Below are 16,724 nucleotides of genomic sequence, written 5' to 3'. Positions count from 1 at the left end.
CCGCGCGGCAGGCCCAGCCCGGCCAGGCCGGCGTCCGGGGCAGAGCCGCGGCGGGCGGAGCAGCCGAGTCGGCCTGCCGGCCAGCCTGCCCGCAGCCGCCCCCCGACACGGCTCCGCCCTGCAGCCGCCCCTCCCGCCGCTCGCTCGCGTCCGCCCCCCGCCCCCCGCTCGCCTGGGGCTGCCGCGTGCTCCCGCGCATGGCGACCCTTCCCGGCCCGGGGAACACTGACCCTGGAGGCCCCGGAGCCGCCTGCCTGCGCCAGGGCTGGCCGAGATCAGTATTATTTATTTGCTCTTTTAACTTATGAGTTTCTTTGCTTCTCTGTTCAGGGAAGGGGCAGCAGCAGCGTCCTCCTGCCGTCTGTCTGTGTGTCTTGGGCAGGGTGGGGTCTGGGGCCCGAGGCGCCCGGAGGATGGAGCCGTCAGAGCGCCGTGGGGGGGGTGGGGGGGGCGGCGGGGCAGGCCGGCGGATGCAGCGCCGGCAAGCTACTGTAAACTTTAAAGAATTCCTGCAAGATATTTTTATAAACTTTTTTTTCTTGGTTGTTTTTGGAAAAGGGTTGTGGGGGTGGGGGGAGCCGCTGGGGCAGGGCTAGGTTTTGTGTTCGGTTCTTTCTATATACATACACATATATATATTTAAAGAACGGTGCGGTTCGCTCTGTCCCATGTTCTGTCCCGTTACTGTGTAGAAGCGACTCCAGTCCCGTGGGGGCGGGGGGCAGGGCGCAGTCTCCGAGCAGGATGGCACTGCCCAGGGTCCCCCCGTCGGGCCCAGGCTGGGGACCATCTTGGTTTTGTGTCTGAGAGTGGGGGAAGGCCCTGAGCTGGCTCCCACACACAGGACAGCAGAGGCACCGCAGGGTTTTTTACGAAAATGACAAAAAGTTTTAAAAAAAATGGAAAAAGGAAAAAGTTGGCGGCGTCCTCCGCAGTGTGTGTTCTCTGTGCACAGCGAGGTTGAGGGATGCGGCCTCCTCACTCCATCCCTGTCCCCAGCTTCTGCTTGTTTGTGTTGGTGGGCCCGGTCCCTCCAGGCTGGCACAGACCCCGTGTGTTGCGAGCGTCCCGGCGCCTGGCTGCCCTCGGGAGGCACCGGGCCGGCACCGGGCCAGGACGGCAGGTTTTGATTGCATGCCTTCGCTGTAACGAGTCCACTTTGCTTTTGGTGTCTCTTCCACCTCCCTCCCCACCCTGCCTCCCTCCCATCGTGGACAGCTTTTAATGCTTCTGTTACATTGACCCCCCCCACCACAGGCTGGGATTTCAATACATAAACAATTAAACACTTATAACAGCATAAGCCACGCGGTACAAGCGGGAGGGGCTTCTCCAGAGACAGAAGACACCGAAAGCAATACCTCTTGTCAGCCTTCCTCTTTTGTACTTGGGACACACGCAGACGTCACGGAAACGAACAAGCCCCACCCAGTGTATCCCTTGTCAAATAACTGTGAGCAACCTTAGTTCTCGAACAATAAATTCCTTCAGTAAAAATACCCGACACCAGTCTCCGTCCAGGTGGGTGGGGCCGGGAAGTGGGACAAGCGGGACCACCTCTTGTCCTCAACACGCACTCCTCTGGGCTCTGCCGGGTGTGGATGACACTTGACACCACCTTCTGCCTCAGATGAAGAGGACAGACCCCTGTGCAGGGTCAGGGGTCTGCCCCCAGACTGAGCAGGGATCACATGCCGGGCTGGGGGCAGGGGAGGCCCCCGGGGAGGGGCACAGTGAGGCGCCACCTGAGGCCGACACAGAGCATCACCCTGCCTGGCCACTGCAGCTCTGCTGCCAACCCCAGACCTCGTGGGGTCCCACCCTGGCATCTGGAGAATGAACCTTCTTTCTGCTCCTTGGTAAGAGATGGATGGGGCGCCATTACCCAGCCCTGGAAGTGATGGGCCAAGGCTGGCGGGCAGCCCCTGGAGAATTTGGGCTGGCCTCTTCCACAGAGGGGAATGGTCCCAGCCGTGCCCACCACGCCTGCCAGCCACACAGGCACCACAACCACGCACTGGCCAGCCACGCCTCCGCTGCTGCAGCATAAAGGATGAGTCTAGACCCCACGAGCCCCAGGGCTGCCCGGCCTCCTGTCATACGGGAGCACCTGGGAGCCCACCTACCACACAGCCTTGAGGATGGGCGAGGAGCGCTCCCAGGCCTCCCATGCAGGCACTCTCACCCCCTATGTGAAGATCAGGCAGAGCGTGGCCACTGGGCATGGCAGCAGGGCCTGAGGGCACCCAGCTGTCTCTCCAGAGCCAGGTTCTGCCACCGCAGCACTGACGTGTGAGGCTGCGTGGCTCTCTGTGGCGGGGGCCGACCTGCACTCTACATAGAGTGTCAGCATCACCTCTGGTCCCGTCCCCCCACTGCCACAGCAGGTGCCCATAGCCGACCCCCAACCCTGGTGACAGAACTACTCCCGACGTGACCACGTGTCCCCTGGTGGGCAGACTGCGCTGGAGTCCACGCTCTCACCTCCTGTGCCATCTTGCTGGAGGACAGTGCTGTTCAGACTCGCTCAAATCTTGGTGGCTCTGCACGAATGGCAGCCGCCTCCAGCTCTGCTCACGGCCCAGGACATGACCATCTGGGACGTGGGACTGGGTGGGCTCTTCCTGGACCAGCTGCAGAACACTCTGCCTTTGAGAGAGGTGGCCACCCAGAAGGTATTTCAGAGGCGTGCAGGGGACAGGCTCCACCGCAGTCACCGAACTGCATGGTGTCCCGTTAGCTTCCGCTTAAAACCAGGCTGGAGGAGGGTATTTGGTTGCTATGATTCAGCGAGGCGTGGTCACAGCGCACAGGGGTCCCGGGCTGCTGGCCATGGGAGAGGTCTCCTTGACCAGTGGTTCTGCACCTGTTGTGCCGAGAGCCACTGACACACACACCTCATCTTCCTCTACGCGGCCTCTATAAACACTGGCAACATGTCAGCCTAAGGGCCACATGGTGGGATCCCCAAAGGGTGTCACGGTACACTCCACAGACCTGCCAGCCACCACAGCCCTTCAGCAGGAAGGCCACGCCCTGCAATCCCACTTCTGACACCACACTCTCTCTTGACTGAAACAAACAGATGTTGGTATTAAGATCTACTAATATAAAATATGTATAAAATAAAAACCAATCCCTAAGAACTACGTAACAGACACTGTCCTGAGCACTTCACACTGAGCAATGAGCCTAACGGTCCTCCTGCTATTTCTGTCAGGTAGAAATGGAAAACCATGTGCTGGTGGGTCTAGCACCCGGTGAGAGGATGGCCTCTCCGGACAGACGCGTTCTCGGGCACTGGCACATTCTGGGTGCCGGCCATTACCGGCCGGGTACTGGTGAACAAATCAGCGGCTGCGCACCTACCAGAGTCCCGGCGGAAGGGAGGTGGAGGAAGGGAATCTGATGCGTGCCTGTCCTCGGGGTGTTGAGTGCCGGCCAGCAGCAGAGGCAGGGTGGAGACGCACGGGACGGGCGTGTGCTCTGCTCTGCAGCAAGCCGGCCCCAGACCCCGTCTGTGTTCTCGGCTGACGGCGGGCCCCATGAGCTCCTCAGTGGAGGCGGAGCAGCTGCGGGCGCATGAGGCCAGCTTCGGGGAGGGGTGCCACAGCACCCCCGGCTCACGCATCTCCCTCGCCAGGGAGCGCAGCACCAGAGGTGGCCTGCCCTCACTGGTGGTTCTGCCTCCCCATCCTGCCCTCCCCCTCTCTATGGCTTAGTGCCCACTCCCCTCTGCCCTCACCCCAGGCCACCAGGGTGGGAATTGCCAAGTCCAGGGCCCCCTCCCCTGGCTGCTTCTCCCCATTCATTCTTCCCCCTCCTCCATCCAGCCCACTCCCCACCATCAAGAGTGTGATTCATCAAGGGGTGGAGGTTAGCAGGGAGCAGAGGAGACGGCCGGTGACAGGAAGAGCCTCTGCGCAGTGATGCGGGCTGGAGGAGAAAGGCAGCTGGGACGGATGGAGGCACGGGAGGGAGCATGCCAGCCTGGGGGCTCCGGCAGGACGGCAGAGTCCGGGCTGCTGGTTACAAGCACAGGTGCTGTGCGTCTGTCCAACTCCTCCTTGGTGTCAGGCCCCGGGCTACGTGTCTTCATGGGTCACATCCCTGTGCCCCCAGAATGACCCCACAAGAGCTCTGCGGCTCATCTTCAAGACGTGCTCTTTTCCTAAACTGCTCTAACCAATGAGCACAGACGTAAAACGCGTTACCGTTACGTTCTGCAGGTCAAGCCCCGGGTCGCGCGGGGCTAAGATCACCGTGTTGGCAGGGTTAGCTCCTTCGGGAGGTTCTGGGGAGAATCCATCTCCCGGCCCCTCCCAGCTTCCAGAGGCAGCCGTGCTCCTGGGCACGGGGCCCTCCCGCATCCCCACAGCCAGGGACATCAGGCTGAGTCCTTGCTGCCTGCCGGTTCTCTGGTTCCTTCTTCTGCCCCCTCCTCCAGTTTTAAGGACTCTTGTGATTATACTGGCCCAGATAATCTCTGCATTTCAAAATACACTGATTAGCCACTTAATTCCACCTGCAACTTCAACTCCCCTCTGCTGTGTAAGGTGCTGCGCTCACGGATTCTGGGGACTAGGGCGTGGACATTCGGAGGGGGCACTGTTCTGGCCCGTGCAGACTGCCCTCTAGCAAGTCCCACACCCACCTTGCATGGAAAACACACTCACTCCAACCCGGGTCCCCCAAACTCTCAGCAGCATCAAGCCAAGCCCCAAATATCACCTAAGTCACCTAAATCGGGTATGGGTGAGACTTCGAGTATGTCCATCCTACTGCAAAATCCTTCCCTTTGAAACCAGAAGTGCTACCTGCTTCCAGAACGCAGAGGTTACAGACATTCCCATCCCATAAGGGAGACAAGGGAAGGAGGTGGGCATCACCGGTCCCAAGCAACTTCAAAGTCCAGCCAGGCCTACTCCATGAGGTGCCGTCCAGGCCTGGGAAGAACCACGTGGCTCCAGGCTCTCCCTCCAGGCCGTGCTTTCTTCGAAAGAAAGGCAGTGCCCGTTTGCAGCCGACGGTTCACCAGCTTCCTGCCCACGGGGGGCTGGGCGTCCGACAGCCTTGCACTTCACCCTCCCTCCGTGCCCTTCGGTCCCAGCTGGCAGGGTTTCTGACGGTGTGAGACTCCCAAGGACGGTGCGCGTCTCCTGTGTGTGTCATGGGGATCTGCTCCGTCAGACCAGACGCGCCTGCAGGTCCATACGAGGAAGTCATCTTTTCTGGGTCAGCTTTTGCGGAGATGCAGGGGGTGTGTGCTAGCCACACACATGGTCTCTTCAAAGTGCCCTCTGTGCGACTGAACCTTCCAAGCCTGCCCAGGTTCTGAGGTATTAGCAAAAGGCTGTGCAGTTACGGCCTCGACTTGTTCTCTAGGACACTTTTTCTGACAGTGAACCTCCTGGTTTTAGTGTCTTCTGCCACTTGGCTAAGAAGCTCCCAAGTCGCCACGTGCCCGGTCCCTTTTTGTTCAAGAGCTCTGCCTTCAGTGGGCTTCCCCCTCCCACTATGAGCAGCAAGAAACCTGGCTGCCCGGTCCACACTGTGCTTGGCAATCTTCTCGGCTAAATACCCCAGCGGATGGCTCCCGAGTCCTGCCCTCCGAGAACTGTGGGGCAGAACTCAGCGGGGCTTTCTGCAACGTGACACTGCATGTCAAGGGTCCCCTTCCCTCTGCGCCCACGGACACGGTCGTCACTTCCCTGCACCTCCCCAGCAGCGCCCGTCACATTCCTGCTTCTGCGGGCAGGTGCCCGTGACGGTTTCAGGCGCTCCCCACGGTGACTCCGCCAGGACCCCTCTGCGCTGCCCCTCATTCCTGAGCGAGTCTTTGGTAGCTGCGGCATGAGCACCCACACCTCCTCTGACCGGTCATCTGCTTCAGAAAACCTGGGCTTTTTCTACCGTGCCCCTCAGAATTCTTCCAGCCTCTGCCCTGCCTCAGGCCAACGCCACGGCCACGTTTGTAGGCGTTGGTTGCAGTGGCACCCCACCCCCGGGAACACAGTCTGCATTCGTTTCCTGTCGCCGCTATGGAAGGTCAGCACAAAGGTAGTGGCTGATCTCACAGTTCTAGAAGTCCGAAGTCCGAAAGATCTCACTGGGCTCCAATCCAGGTGTCGGCAGGCCTGGTTCTTCTTGAGGCTCGAGCGGGGGGGAAAAGCATTTCCTTCTTCTTCCAGCTTCTCAAGGTGTGGCACCCCCGACTCACGGCCCTTTCCCACCTGTGGTGGCCAGGTCTTTCTCACACCACCCTCCTCTGCAGACAAGGACCCTGTGCTGTGTCTCGGCTGCCGGGACAGAGCGAACAACTAGGTGGCGTGGGGGGCTGCGGGGAGCTGAGAAACCACTGATTGTGCTCACCGGAAGCGGAGTCTCAGCAACGAGCCCAGCTGCCAGCAGGACCCAGGAGCGCCACACGCAGCCACCTCACCGTGCGGGCCCAGACACTGCGGCAGAGGCCAGAAGGCCTCCCCGTGGCCCAAAAGATGCTCTGGCTCTTGTAGCCGCGAGCCAGCTGGGGCGGAGAGCACAGGGCATCGCCCTTGCCCTCGGAGGCGTGCAGGCTGCCCTCATCCTGGGAGACTCTCATGGCCCGGTGACCAGTGCTGTACCCACGACCCCCTGTACCTAGGGATTCCACAACTCCTTTCTGAGTCAGAGAAACATGACTACGTGCGTCCCTGACACCTTTCTGCAGATACAGAGGTCATGCATACGCACACACGCGCACACACACGCGTGCACACTGTATCTCAGACTCCATCAAGCAGCTTGAGCTAGAAATCCCTGTCCTCTTGGCACCAGCAGTGCCCTCCCTGGCCAGGCACAGAGCCCCAACTGCTCTCAGGCCCAGCCTTGCCACCTTCCCACCCCAGGCCTACACACAGCAGCCAGACACCACTCCTAGAGACACACTGGACACAGGTATTGCCTGGCCTGCTCCCCACCCCCAGCCTGGGACTCTGGCCCGAAAGGCCAGTGGAGCCAGGCCCTGGCCCTCTACCTCCCCCCACAAGGTGCTCCCTGGCGCCTCAGGCCAAGGAAGACCCCTACCTTTGGTTCCCACACCCAGCCCTGTGCTTAAGTTCCTGAGGCCTCTACTTAGGGCGTGCATGCCTAGAGAAGGGGAAAGACCTGCAGGTGAGGCAGGGGGAGGGGCTGGGGCTCACACAGCCCAGCAGGCGGAGGTCACAGTGAGGCCCAGGCAGCAGAGGGAAGAGAGCATGACCGGGATAGGGGTGACCTAAAGGTGGCGCCGGGGCCAGACCTTGCTCAGGAGGGGCTATGACCTCCCAACTAGTCACAGAGCCAGCTGCAGGGTTTTGGGAAGCAGTGGGGTAGTGGGGCTACGCATGGGTCAGAGGAGCCCACCCCTCTGGGAGTTAACATCTGCTGGCCTCAGTGGGAGAGGTCAGGGCTAAGGGGAGGGCAAGGTCTCCCACCCGGTGACAGGTGCATCCTGGATGCTGCGGATGTGTCCAGTGATTGGGGGACAAAGGGGAGGAGGCTTCCCTACTACCCAGAGCTCCTGAACAGATAGGAACAGAGGTACGCACTCCAGTGAGACGGCAGCAGGCCCCAAGGGGTACAGCAGGGTCCAAGAGCCTTCTGGCAGAGCAGGTAGGATTGCCCAGGGGTTCAGAGCATGAGTGAGTTCAGCAGACAATATGGGTGGAACCTTCTAGAAGGGTGCACATTAAAGTCACACTGAAACAATTCTGATGTCTGCCCTCCATGTCCTCAGGAGGCAGGCCACAGTCCCGGCTGCATGGCCAGGCCACCCTCAGTCTCTCACCAGCCCTGGCGCCCTCAGCACGGGTCACCAAGATGCCGAGGATACACACAGGCGCTGACCTGAGAGAATTCTTTTTATTACGACTGAACAGGTGAGCCGAACGGGGACACCCAGCCTTCTGCCAACAGCCGCGTCTCCAAACAGGCCACCCGCCCAGGCACCTCGGTCCTAGGCCCAGCTAGTCCAGGGGCCCTCGTGGGCAGTGGGGCAAGAGAGAGGGGAACACAGTCACAGGGTCAGGGCCCCTATGAGGCACCCCTGGCCACCCCCACCCTACCCACTCTGAGCCACCGACAGCCAAGATCCAAGCAAGGCCAGGAGAGGAAGGTCTGAGGGGGAGTGGGGAGGAATCTCTAACATAGCGAGCCCAAGTCCCTCCTGGAAGGAGCCCCAGCTCTCACTGGTGTATTTCTCTCAAAACAGCAGAGCCCCCGGGGAGGGGAAGGCAGGGGCGGGGGCCACACGGAAGACCAAGGAAAGGAAAGCCCCACAAGAGAAGGAAACTCAGACCGGCAGTCCCATAAACGTTTGTTGAGCGAATGAATGAAATCCAAAGGTCCTTCTTGACAAGCGGCACTCATCCATCCAACAGGAAAACCCCGGCAGGGAGCCAGTCTGACGCGCGGCCCGCCAGCGTCTGGGGAGCCCACACTCAGTGCGCCGGGCCGGGTGGGGGGCAGCGGCAACCTCTCAGGCCTCCCGCCGAGCGTGCCCGGTGCGTGTGCGCACACACGCACCACCGTCTCTCTGCACATGTGCGCGCCTGTCCAGCCAGGGGCTCACCTCTCCTTCCCGTGGTTCTGTGCCCCTGCGCCCCCACCGCTGGCCCCATCACCCCCGCCCCCGCCGCGGCCCCCGCCGCTGCACAGCACCTCCGTGAGGTCGTCCATGACGGCGGTCTCTTTGGGGTCGAGCAAGTTGAACTCCCTGGCGAAGAGGATGAAGTGGACATAGAGCGTGTTCAAGTGTCCATGTAGCTCAAGGGCCAGGGTCTCCTTGAAGTGGGACCAGTAGATGTGCGCCAGCACGTGGAACAAGTACTTGCAGATCTTCTTCACCAGAGACTCAAAGGAGCTGGGGAATTCTCTGCCTGGGGAGAGAGCCCACAGCGTCAGCCCGCACTCCGCTCCGTCCACCAACCCCTCCGACCCCGGGCACCCACCATCGGGAAGGAGATGATCTGCAGGACTAGCCTGGAGGGTTCCTACCTGCCATGGCCTTCCCACTGAGCAGCCCACTGGCAGGCACCCGAGTGGCCTGTCACCCTTGGCCTGGCCCCGAGAGCTGGGTGCTTGCTGATCTATGCTGGCTGCCTCTGCGTCAAGGGGCCCGTGACCCTGCCACTGGCCACCCAAAGCGTAGACTTGGCCCCGGGGTCCCATGTGCTTCCCTGACGCATGCTCTTGGGCCTCTACATGGCCTGGGCCACAGAGAAGGACGGGAACCAAGGTGTACGAGTACCTCCCGCCGGCCAAGTGCCGCCCCCTGTGAGCTCTGTATTGGCCTGGAGCCCCCCCCCCCCCCCCGCCAGGTCAGGATGCAGGGTGGCTACTGCTTGCTGGCTGTCAGGCCCCCAATGAGATGGACTGCAGCAGCCCCACGGTACAGGGGGCGGAGCGGGGTGGCAGAGGCTCCAGGTCCCAGAGCCTGGGGTTGCTAGGCTGACCCCTGCCAGAGCGCACCTGCCTGGCTTTACAGTCCAGGTCACACAGCTGTCCCTGTCCCACAGGTCTGGCCCCTTCCCATAGGCAGCCACAGCTGCCCAGTAAGGAGGAGTGCAGCAGGGCAGAGACGTACCATATTTTGTGGGGAACACATCCTCGTCAGTCACCAGCTTCTGCACGGAGCTCATGACAAAATCGACGTACTGGGGAGCAGTGCACTTGACCTTCTTCCCCCGTTCATCGTACCAGTAGTACTGTCTGTGGGGATAGAGAGGCCGGTCACGGTGACTCCGCAGACACCCAGGTCCCACTCCTGGCCACCAGGGGTGGAGGTGTGGCAAGTGTCCAGGCTTCCCCTCCCAGAGCCCCCAGGGGCAGACACACTGCTTCCCACCACCTGGAGACCCTCGGCTGCATCTCCCAAGGGGTCTGCCTGCACCGATTCAGAACAACATCCAGGACGGAGCACGCCGTCTGAACACGCATGCACAAAAGTCAAGAGAAGGCATGTTTATTTTCTCTACCACGTGGCTGCAAGCTTTGCCCTTTTAGAGAGACGCGTGTTTTGTATGATTTAAAGAGGCACGGACGGCACCCTTTGCTGCTTCCCCGCCTCTTCCAGGGGCACTGCTGTGACTTGTGTGCTAGGGCGTGACCCTTGGGAACACCCCTGCTCCCCTCACTAGGAGCCACATGCCCTCCACGGGCCTAGTGGGGCAGGGGGCCAGTCTTCAGTGAGAACAGCTGGAGCACCTGCAGGCAGGGACACCGGGATTGCTCAGCGTGCCAGTCTCCCAGCTCATGTGAGCGTGGACTGCCCCTGCCCCAGCACTTCTCCCCCCAGAACAAACACAAGCCCCTGGGGGGCATCCACTTGGCAGCCACCCTGCTCTCCCCACCCTCTGCTCTGTATTCCCGGAGGGCTGCTCTGCTCCTTCAGGCTAGCTCACCAAGGGCTGGACCCGGAGCCACGGAGGGTGGGTGGCAGAGGGTGAAGGGGGGGAGAGGGAGGAGGGTGGCCTCAGTCTGCTCAGGGATGTGGTGCAGGTGGGTGTGGGGCTGCACCTGTGAGTGACTGAGTGGCCTAGACCCCAACCCTCTCAGCCCCCTGCCCCAGCCAGATGATGGGCAGGCTTCAGGCACCAGGCTTCACACAGATATCTCCCTCAGTCCAGTACCCCCCACACCCCCTCACTTAGCTGGCTCTACTTGGCCTCAGAATCAGCTTAGACTAGGTTCCCCCAAACCTCAACACCCCATCTTGCTCAGGGACCCCAGGCTGGCTCAGAGTACCCTGCCCTGATTTCTTGAGTGTACCAAGTACCCCTGGGTGAGAGCCACGAGGGCTAACCCACTCCTACCACCCTATCAGGCCTGTCCTCAGGACAGTGGGGGGTCCCCATTTCCCATGGCCAGACTGACCCTGGCCATGTGACCTCAGGACAGTTCCACCATCACTGCCTCTGCTCCAGCAAGCCTACCTCTATCTAGTAGGAACCAGGCGCTCTGCTCTGCCCCAGGGCAGGGTGTGGGGTTGACCGGGAAAGCACAGCCTCCACACTAATGGACAGGCCCTAGGAGGAGGCCAGCCCTTCATGGATAAGGGGACACAACCTGACTGCCACTCGGCACCACACCCGTCCACTTGGAGATGGAAGGTCAGGAGCATGACTGGAGCATCAGGGGGCTTTGCGGAAGGCAGACCTTCCTGCTGCACCTGCTCTCGGGCTGCTGCTGGGCACTGCCACGCACCCGCAGGGAAGCCAGGCTGCACAAGAGCCCGGAGCCAGGTGCCCCACAAGACCCAGGAACGTGAGCAGGCAAGGGAGCTACTCTAGACAAAGCCCTGAGAAGCTTGCCAAACCCCCTGCTTGTCCCCAGGAAGTGAAAGTCCAGCAGGGCACTCCGTCCCCACCACAAGGTGGCTCTGCCTGACCCTCCTCCCACCCGCCCAGACATCAGCACAGGTCAGGTCAGATCACCTGAGGACAGGAAGACAAAGCCCCTCTCTGTGTCACTCTGGAGAGCCCAAGGGGTCCCCGAGCCGGAAGTGGAGCTCGGTCTCTGGGGGCCAGGCGAGGCCCATGTCTGCAGTGAGGTCCAGAGCCAAGGCCCAATGGCCGGTGGGCGTCAGACACCTGCTCCACCGTCCCAGGGCACTGCGTGCAGATGCTGATGCGTCTGGCCACAGGGGCCAGAGGGTCAGAAAACAGAACTGCAACTAGGAACTGGGGCATGTGTCCCCACAACGTGCGGCCCAGAGAGACTAGCTCCTGAGGGACAGTGAGGACTGCCCCAACTGTTAGAAAGACGGGACACTCTGCTTTCAGTGTTCCTCTTGTTTTCATTTTTAAATTATCACACAGTACAGAGGATCCGTTCTGGCATGCAGGCCTACCGTTTCACCCATCCAGATGGCCAGGTACCTCCCACCCCAGCCGCCGGTCAGTCCCCGGCACGCCAGGGATGGCCCCTGGGGAACACCACAGGATGTCCTGAGCCGGGTTCCGGACTCCAGCCACGTCTCAGTGTGCAGCCGCGGCCCCTTCCTCCTCCAGCGTGGAAGGGCCACTGCGCCCAGCCGTTCGCCTGCTGGCAGACACCTGGCTCATTTCCACTTTGGAGCAATTATGACTCGGGCTGTTATAAATGCTCCTGGGCAGGTTTCTGTGAGCACGAGCTCTCACTCGTCTAAGGTGAACACTAGGATCGGCACCGCTGGGCCCTTAAGAGGCCACCAAACCACCGTCGGACTGGCCTGTGCATCGTTCCGCCACCACGTTCTGGCCAGCACAGGGCATGCTGTCCCCATCTGCTGCTCAAGGGGCTCGTCTGCTCTCCTGGATCCTCTCTGCTGACCTGGGTGTCCAGGCCCGGGCCCACTGGTGACCAGCTGCTGTAGACACACCTGAGCTGTGAGGGTTCTTCACATGCACTGGGAGCTGGTCCCCTCCTGGGGATGTGATTAGCCTGTGGTTTGTCTCTTCTCTCTCCTAACAGCGTCCTTCTTCAAGCAGAAGTTGTAGCTGTCGATTACGCCGGATTTACTGAGTCTCTCTCACCAATGCGCGTGCCTTGTGCCACGGCCAAGAGCTCCTCACCTCGTGCTAGGTCGTCATTTCCTCATCTTCTTCCAAAAGCCTTACAGTTTCACAATTTAGGATCCATTTGGAGTTAATTTTGGCATAAAGGTTTTGGTCAAAATGAACTTCTTTCCTCTTTCTTTGCACACAGATGACTGGTTTTTCCACCACCAGGACAGAAGACTATCCTTCCTGCATCTTTGTCAAAAATCAAAGGGCCACCTTTGTGTGGGTCTGTTTCCAGGCCCCCTGCCGCTCCCCTGATCTGTGTGTCTGGTCCACTGCCAGCCCCACGCTGTCCTGACGGCGGCAGCTTTACCGTAACTACGATCGGGCGGCGGGACTCCGCAGCTGCACTGTTCTTTCTTCAAACTGCCGGAGCTGTACCAGGGACTGTGCCCATCCACGCAGAGTCAGCTTGTCTCGAGCTGCAAAAACTCTGCGGGGCTTCTGACCGAGAGGGCAGGGAATGAGCAGACGGACCCGGGAGAGCTCGCGCTCGGCGCCCACAAGGGCAACGCGCCCCCCACTGGTGCGGGCCTCTCCGCGGCTGCTCTCCCGCCGCTCGCCCTTCGCGGCACACAGACGCAGATGCACTTCCCCGGGGTTTATCACTGAGCAGTTGTCGCCTGGGGGCTGTTGTACATGGTGCGGTGCTCTGAGTTGGAGGCTCCAAACGTACACTGCTCGGGTTTTCTACACACACGACCACGCTGTGCACAGTAACGGGGCACTTGCAGCTCTCCACCGTGGACGCCAGTTATTCCTGGTTTCTTGCGGTACGGCACTGCCCGTCTCAGTCAACTTTGGTATTCTGTTCCTACCAAGGAACTGGTCCGTTTAAACTGTCCAATTTATGTATGTAGGGATTTTTGGTATGTTTCCTTAATATCCTCCTAGTATCTGCTGAGTTTATAGTGACACCGCTTTCATTCCTTATACTGACAGTCTGCACCTTTTCTCTTGGTTCATGCTGCAAAAGGCTTATCAATTTTATTGATCTTTTCAAGAAATCAGTTTCTGGTTTCATTGGTTTTCCTGTTTTCAGGAATCAGTTTCAGGGGCGCCTGGGTGGCACAGCGGTTAAGCGTCTGCCTTCGGCTCAGGGTGTGATCCCGGCGTTATGGGATCGAGCCCCACATCAGGCTCCTCTGCTATGAGCCTGCTTCTTCCTCTCCCACTCCCCCTGCTTGTGTTCCCTCTCTCGCTGGCTGTCTCTATCTCTGTTAAATAAATAAAATCTTTAAAAAAAAAAAAAAAGAAATCAATTTCAGTGATTTCTACTCCATTATTTCTTTTGTTCTGCTCAATTTGGGTTTGTTTTTTGTTTTTTTAGTTTCTTAATATGGAAGCTTAGGGTCCTGATTTGAGATCCCTCTCCTACACTAAACACAGCCTTATAAACTCCCTCAAAGCTCTGATGTGTCCCACAAATTCAGGTACGCTGCGTTTTCATTTGTGCTCAGTTTAACACAGTTCTAATTCCCTCCGAGACTTCCTCTCTGACCCGTGGATTATTTAGAAATGTGCTCATTCCCAAGTGTCTGGATTTTCCTGTTATCTTACTGTGACTGATTCTAGTTTAATCCCACGACGGTCAGATTCGGATTCTTGCGAGTTTGTGAAGAGCTGTTTTGTGAGCCGGGATGTGATCTCCTTTGGTGATTATTCATTCCATGTGCACTTGAGAAGAACACGTCCTTCGCTGCCGAGGGTAAAATGCATCCAGCCCAGCTGGCCGACAGGGCCATTCCGTCCTGTATCCTTGCTGACTTGCTGTCCACCAGTCCCGTCTGCCTCCAAGAGAGGAGAGCTGAAGTCTCCCACTCTGAGGTGACTTCTGTTTCTCTCAGTCACGTGCATGTACTTTGTGTAAAAGCTGCTGCTCGGTGCACATCCGAGATCAATGCCTCTTGATCAACTGACTCTTGTAAATATGCACTCTTCTCCATCCCCGTTGTTTACTGTGCTCTGAGGTCTTCGGTGTTTGGGACCCACGGAGCCACTGCAGCTGTCTTCTCATTGCTGTTCTAACCTACAGACCTCACTGCACGTGAACTATTTCGTGAAGGCTGTACAGCTGGCTCGGGTTAGAAATCCACTCCCGCACGGGGGGGGGGGCCCTTTACCTGTGGTTTCCCCTTCCCTGGTCATTCCTCGTGGTCAGCCGCCGTCCAGAAGCAGACGCTGCTCCTCCGGAAGCGGTGGCGGTGGCTGAGAATGAGCTAACGGCGCGCATGCCGCCCGCATCAGGCCCCTCCCTCCATCGCACCACGTGGCCATTTCGTGGTCACACACTATCACAAGAAGAAAGTGGGTACAGTGCGATAAGAGATCTCGGTGACTTGAGAGAGAGACCACGTTCACATAACTTTTACGACGGCATACTGCTGTAACCCGCTGTGTTACTAGTTCTGACTGCTGATCTCTGCGCCTAATTTATCAATGAAGTTTTACCACAGGCACGCGGGCTTTGGCGCGGTCCATAGGTTCAGGTGCCCAGCGGGAGCCCTGGGAGCACAGCTCCCATGGCGGGCGGCCGACTCTGTGATCTCTGCACCTCTGATGTTTACGGAAATTTCTGGTGTGTTTGCCAGAACACAGAGAGCCATGATGACCTCAGGACCCTAGTCTTCTCTATCCAGTTGGTGTGTAAACAGACTTGGAAACAAAAGTGTCAACACTTGATATAAATTTAAGAAGGCTGGCCATTTTCTTTTTTTTTTTTTAAGATTTTATTTATTTATGTGACAGAGAGACAGCCAGCGAGAGAGGGAACACTAGCAGGGGGAGTGGGAGAGGAAGAAGCAGGCTCGTAGCGGAGGAGCCCGATGTGGGACTCGATCCCGGTACGCGGGGATCACGCCCTGAGCCGAAGGCAGACGCTTTAACGACTGCGCCACCCAGGTGCCCAGGTTGGCCATTTTCTTAAATGGTTTTCTCAGGCATTAAAATGACACAGAAAAGGGCTAATCATTTTTTACCGTCTTTTGTTTACCGTTTGTCCCCTCTGCTTCCCATCCCTTGTATCTCCTCTCTCCCGCCTTCTTCTGGGTTATGATTTAGTCTCCTTTCAGTTCGCTATCACGACCTGGACTACGTCGTTTACACAACCTTTCAGAGGTGGTGCTCACAGGGGTATAAAACACATACTCTGCCTGCTTTCCACGCTGTACTTGGCACCAACTTCCCAGCACTCCAGCGGGAGCGCCGAGAGCCCCGCCCACTGCCGTCTCCTCTGCTGTGGCGCGCCAGACGAGCATGGCTCAAAGCGCTCGACAGGGACAGTGCCCAGTTCCATCCCTGTTGCTCGTCCTACAAGGACGGTCCTGTGCCCCTCGCTCTGGGACTCCCTGCAGGAGCAGGTCCACCAGCCATGGATGCTCTTAATCTTCCTCCATCCGAGAAAGGTCCATATTTCACCTAAACCCCCGCAGCACATGTTTGCTGGAAGGAGGACTATAGGGTGACTGCTCTTTCCTTCCGGCACTTTAACAACGTGGCAGAGCTTCCTTGTGGCCCGAGGCTTCTGACGAGCACCGCGGTCACTTGCCTGCGTCCTCGAGGGCTGGCTCTGCTCCGGGAAGCCCTTCTCTCCACGCAGTTTTGTTATGGACTCATCAGTTTGTCCTACTTGGAGTTCATTCAGCTGCCTGAATTTGTAGGTTTGCGTCTGCCAGGTCTGGAAAGCTTCCAGCCATTATTTCTTCAAATACATTATCCATGTGACCCTTTCTCATCACCTTCTGGGACTCCCACACGACCCTCTGGCTTCCGTGTCTAAGCCCCAGCAAGGCAGAGACAGGCCTCAGCCCCACTCCAGGCCCCAGGCAGACATGTTGGTCCTAGGGCAGCATGCAGCTCTGGGACCTCTGGCAAACCCACCTTTTTCTCTTCAGCTAATCTGACATGAAACAACTACTAGGAAGGCAAGATAGCACACCAGGGCCCATATGTGTGAAAGACCCCAGCTGCAGTCGAGAAGAATGAGAAGTGGACTTCCCAGTCTCACGCCAAGCTCTACGCACTTTCAAGGAGTCTCTTCTCAAACACAGTGATACTGAAGGATAATGGGAGCAGAGGAGACCAGCTTCCCCACCCGCCTGCCCTATGGGCCACCTCTGACGCCACTAGGTCGGGCACAGCCAGGAGCCGTCCTCCTGAGCGTGC

At 58.9% G+C, this 16,724-nt stretch overlaps 1 protein-coding gene across 5 annotated transcripts in view; it reads right to left on the bottom strand.

The window, feature by feature from the left end:
- Positions 1-522: 522 nt before the first annotated feature.
- Positions 523-16,724, bottom strand: part of MOB2 (MOB kinase activator 2) — a 78,856-nt gene continuing 62,654 nt past the window's right edge. For 3 of the 5 annotated variants that reach the window (XM_048215724.2, XM_026482893.4, XM_026482890.4), the window contains exons 4-5: positions 9,605-9,729; positions 524-8,897 (exon numbers count right to left, since the gene is read on the bottom strand). In XM_048215724.2, coding sequence (XP_048071681.1) covers positions 8,587-8,897; positions 9,605-9,729 — 436 coding nt within the window. In that variant the 3' untranslated portion in view covers positions 524-8,586. Of the gene's footprint in view, positions 8,898-9,604; positions 9,730-16,724 lie in introns of all 5 variants that reach the window. The other 2 variants (XM_026482891.4, XM_026482892.4) reach the window with 2 other exon arrangements.

The sequence above is a fragment of the Ursus arctos genome, unplaced genomic scaffold (assembly GCF_023065955.2).
Source record: "Ursus arctos isolate Adak ecotype North America unplaced genomic scaffold, UrsArc2.0 scaffold_23, whole genome shotgun sequence".
Classification (NCBI taxonomy): domain Eukaryota; kingdom Metazoa; phylum Chordata; class Mammalia; order Carnivora; family Ursidae; genus Ursus; species Ursus arctos.
Note: the sequence above shows the minus strand (reverse complement) of the source record. Positions and strands in the feature narration are given on the sequence as shown.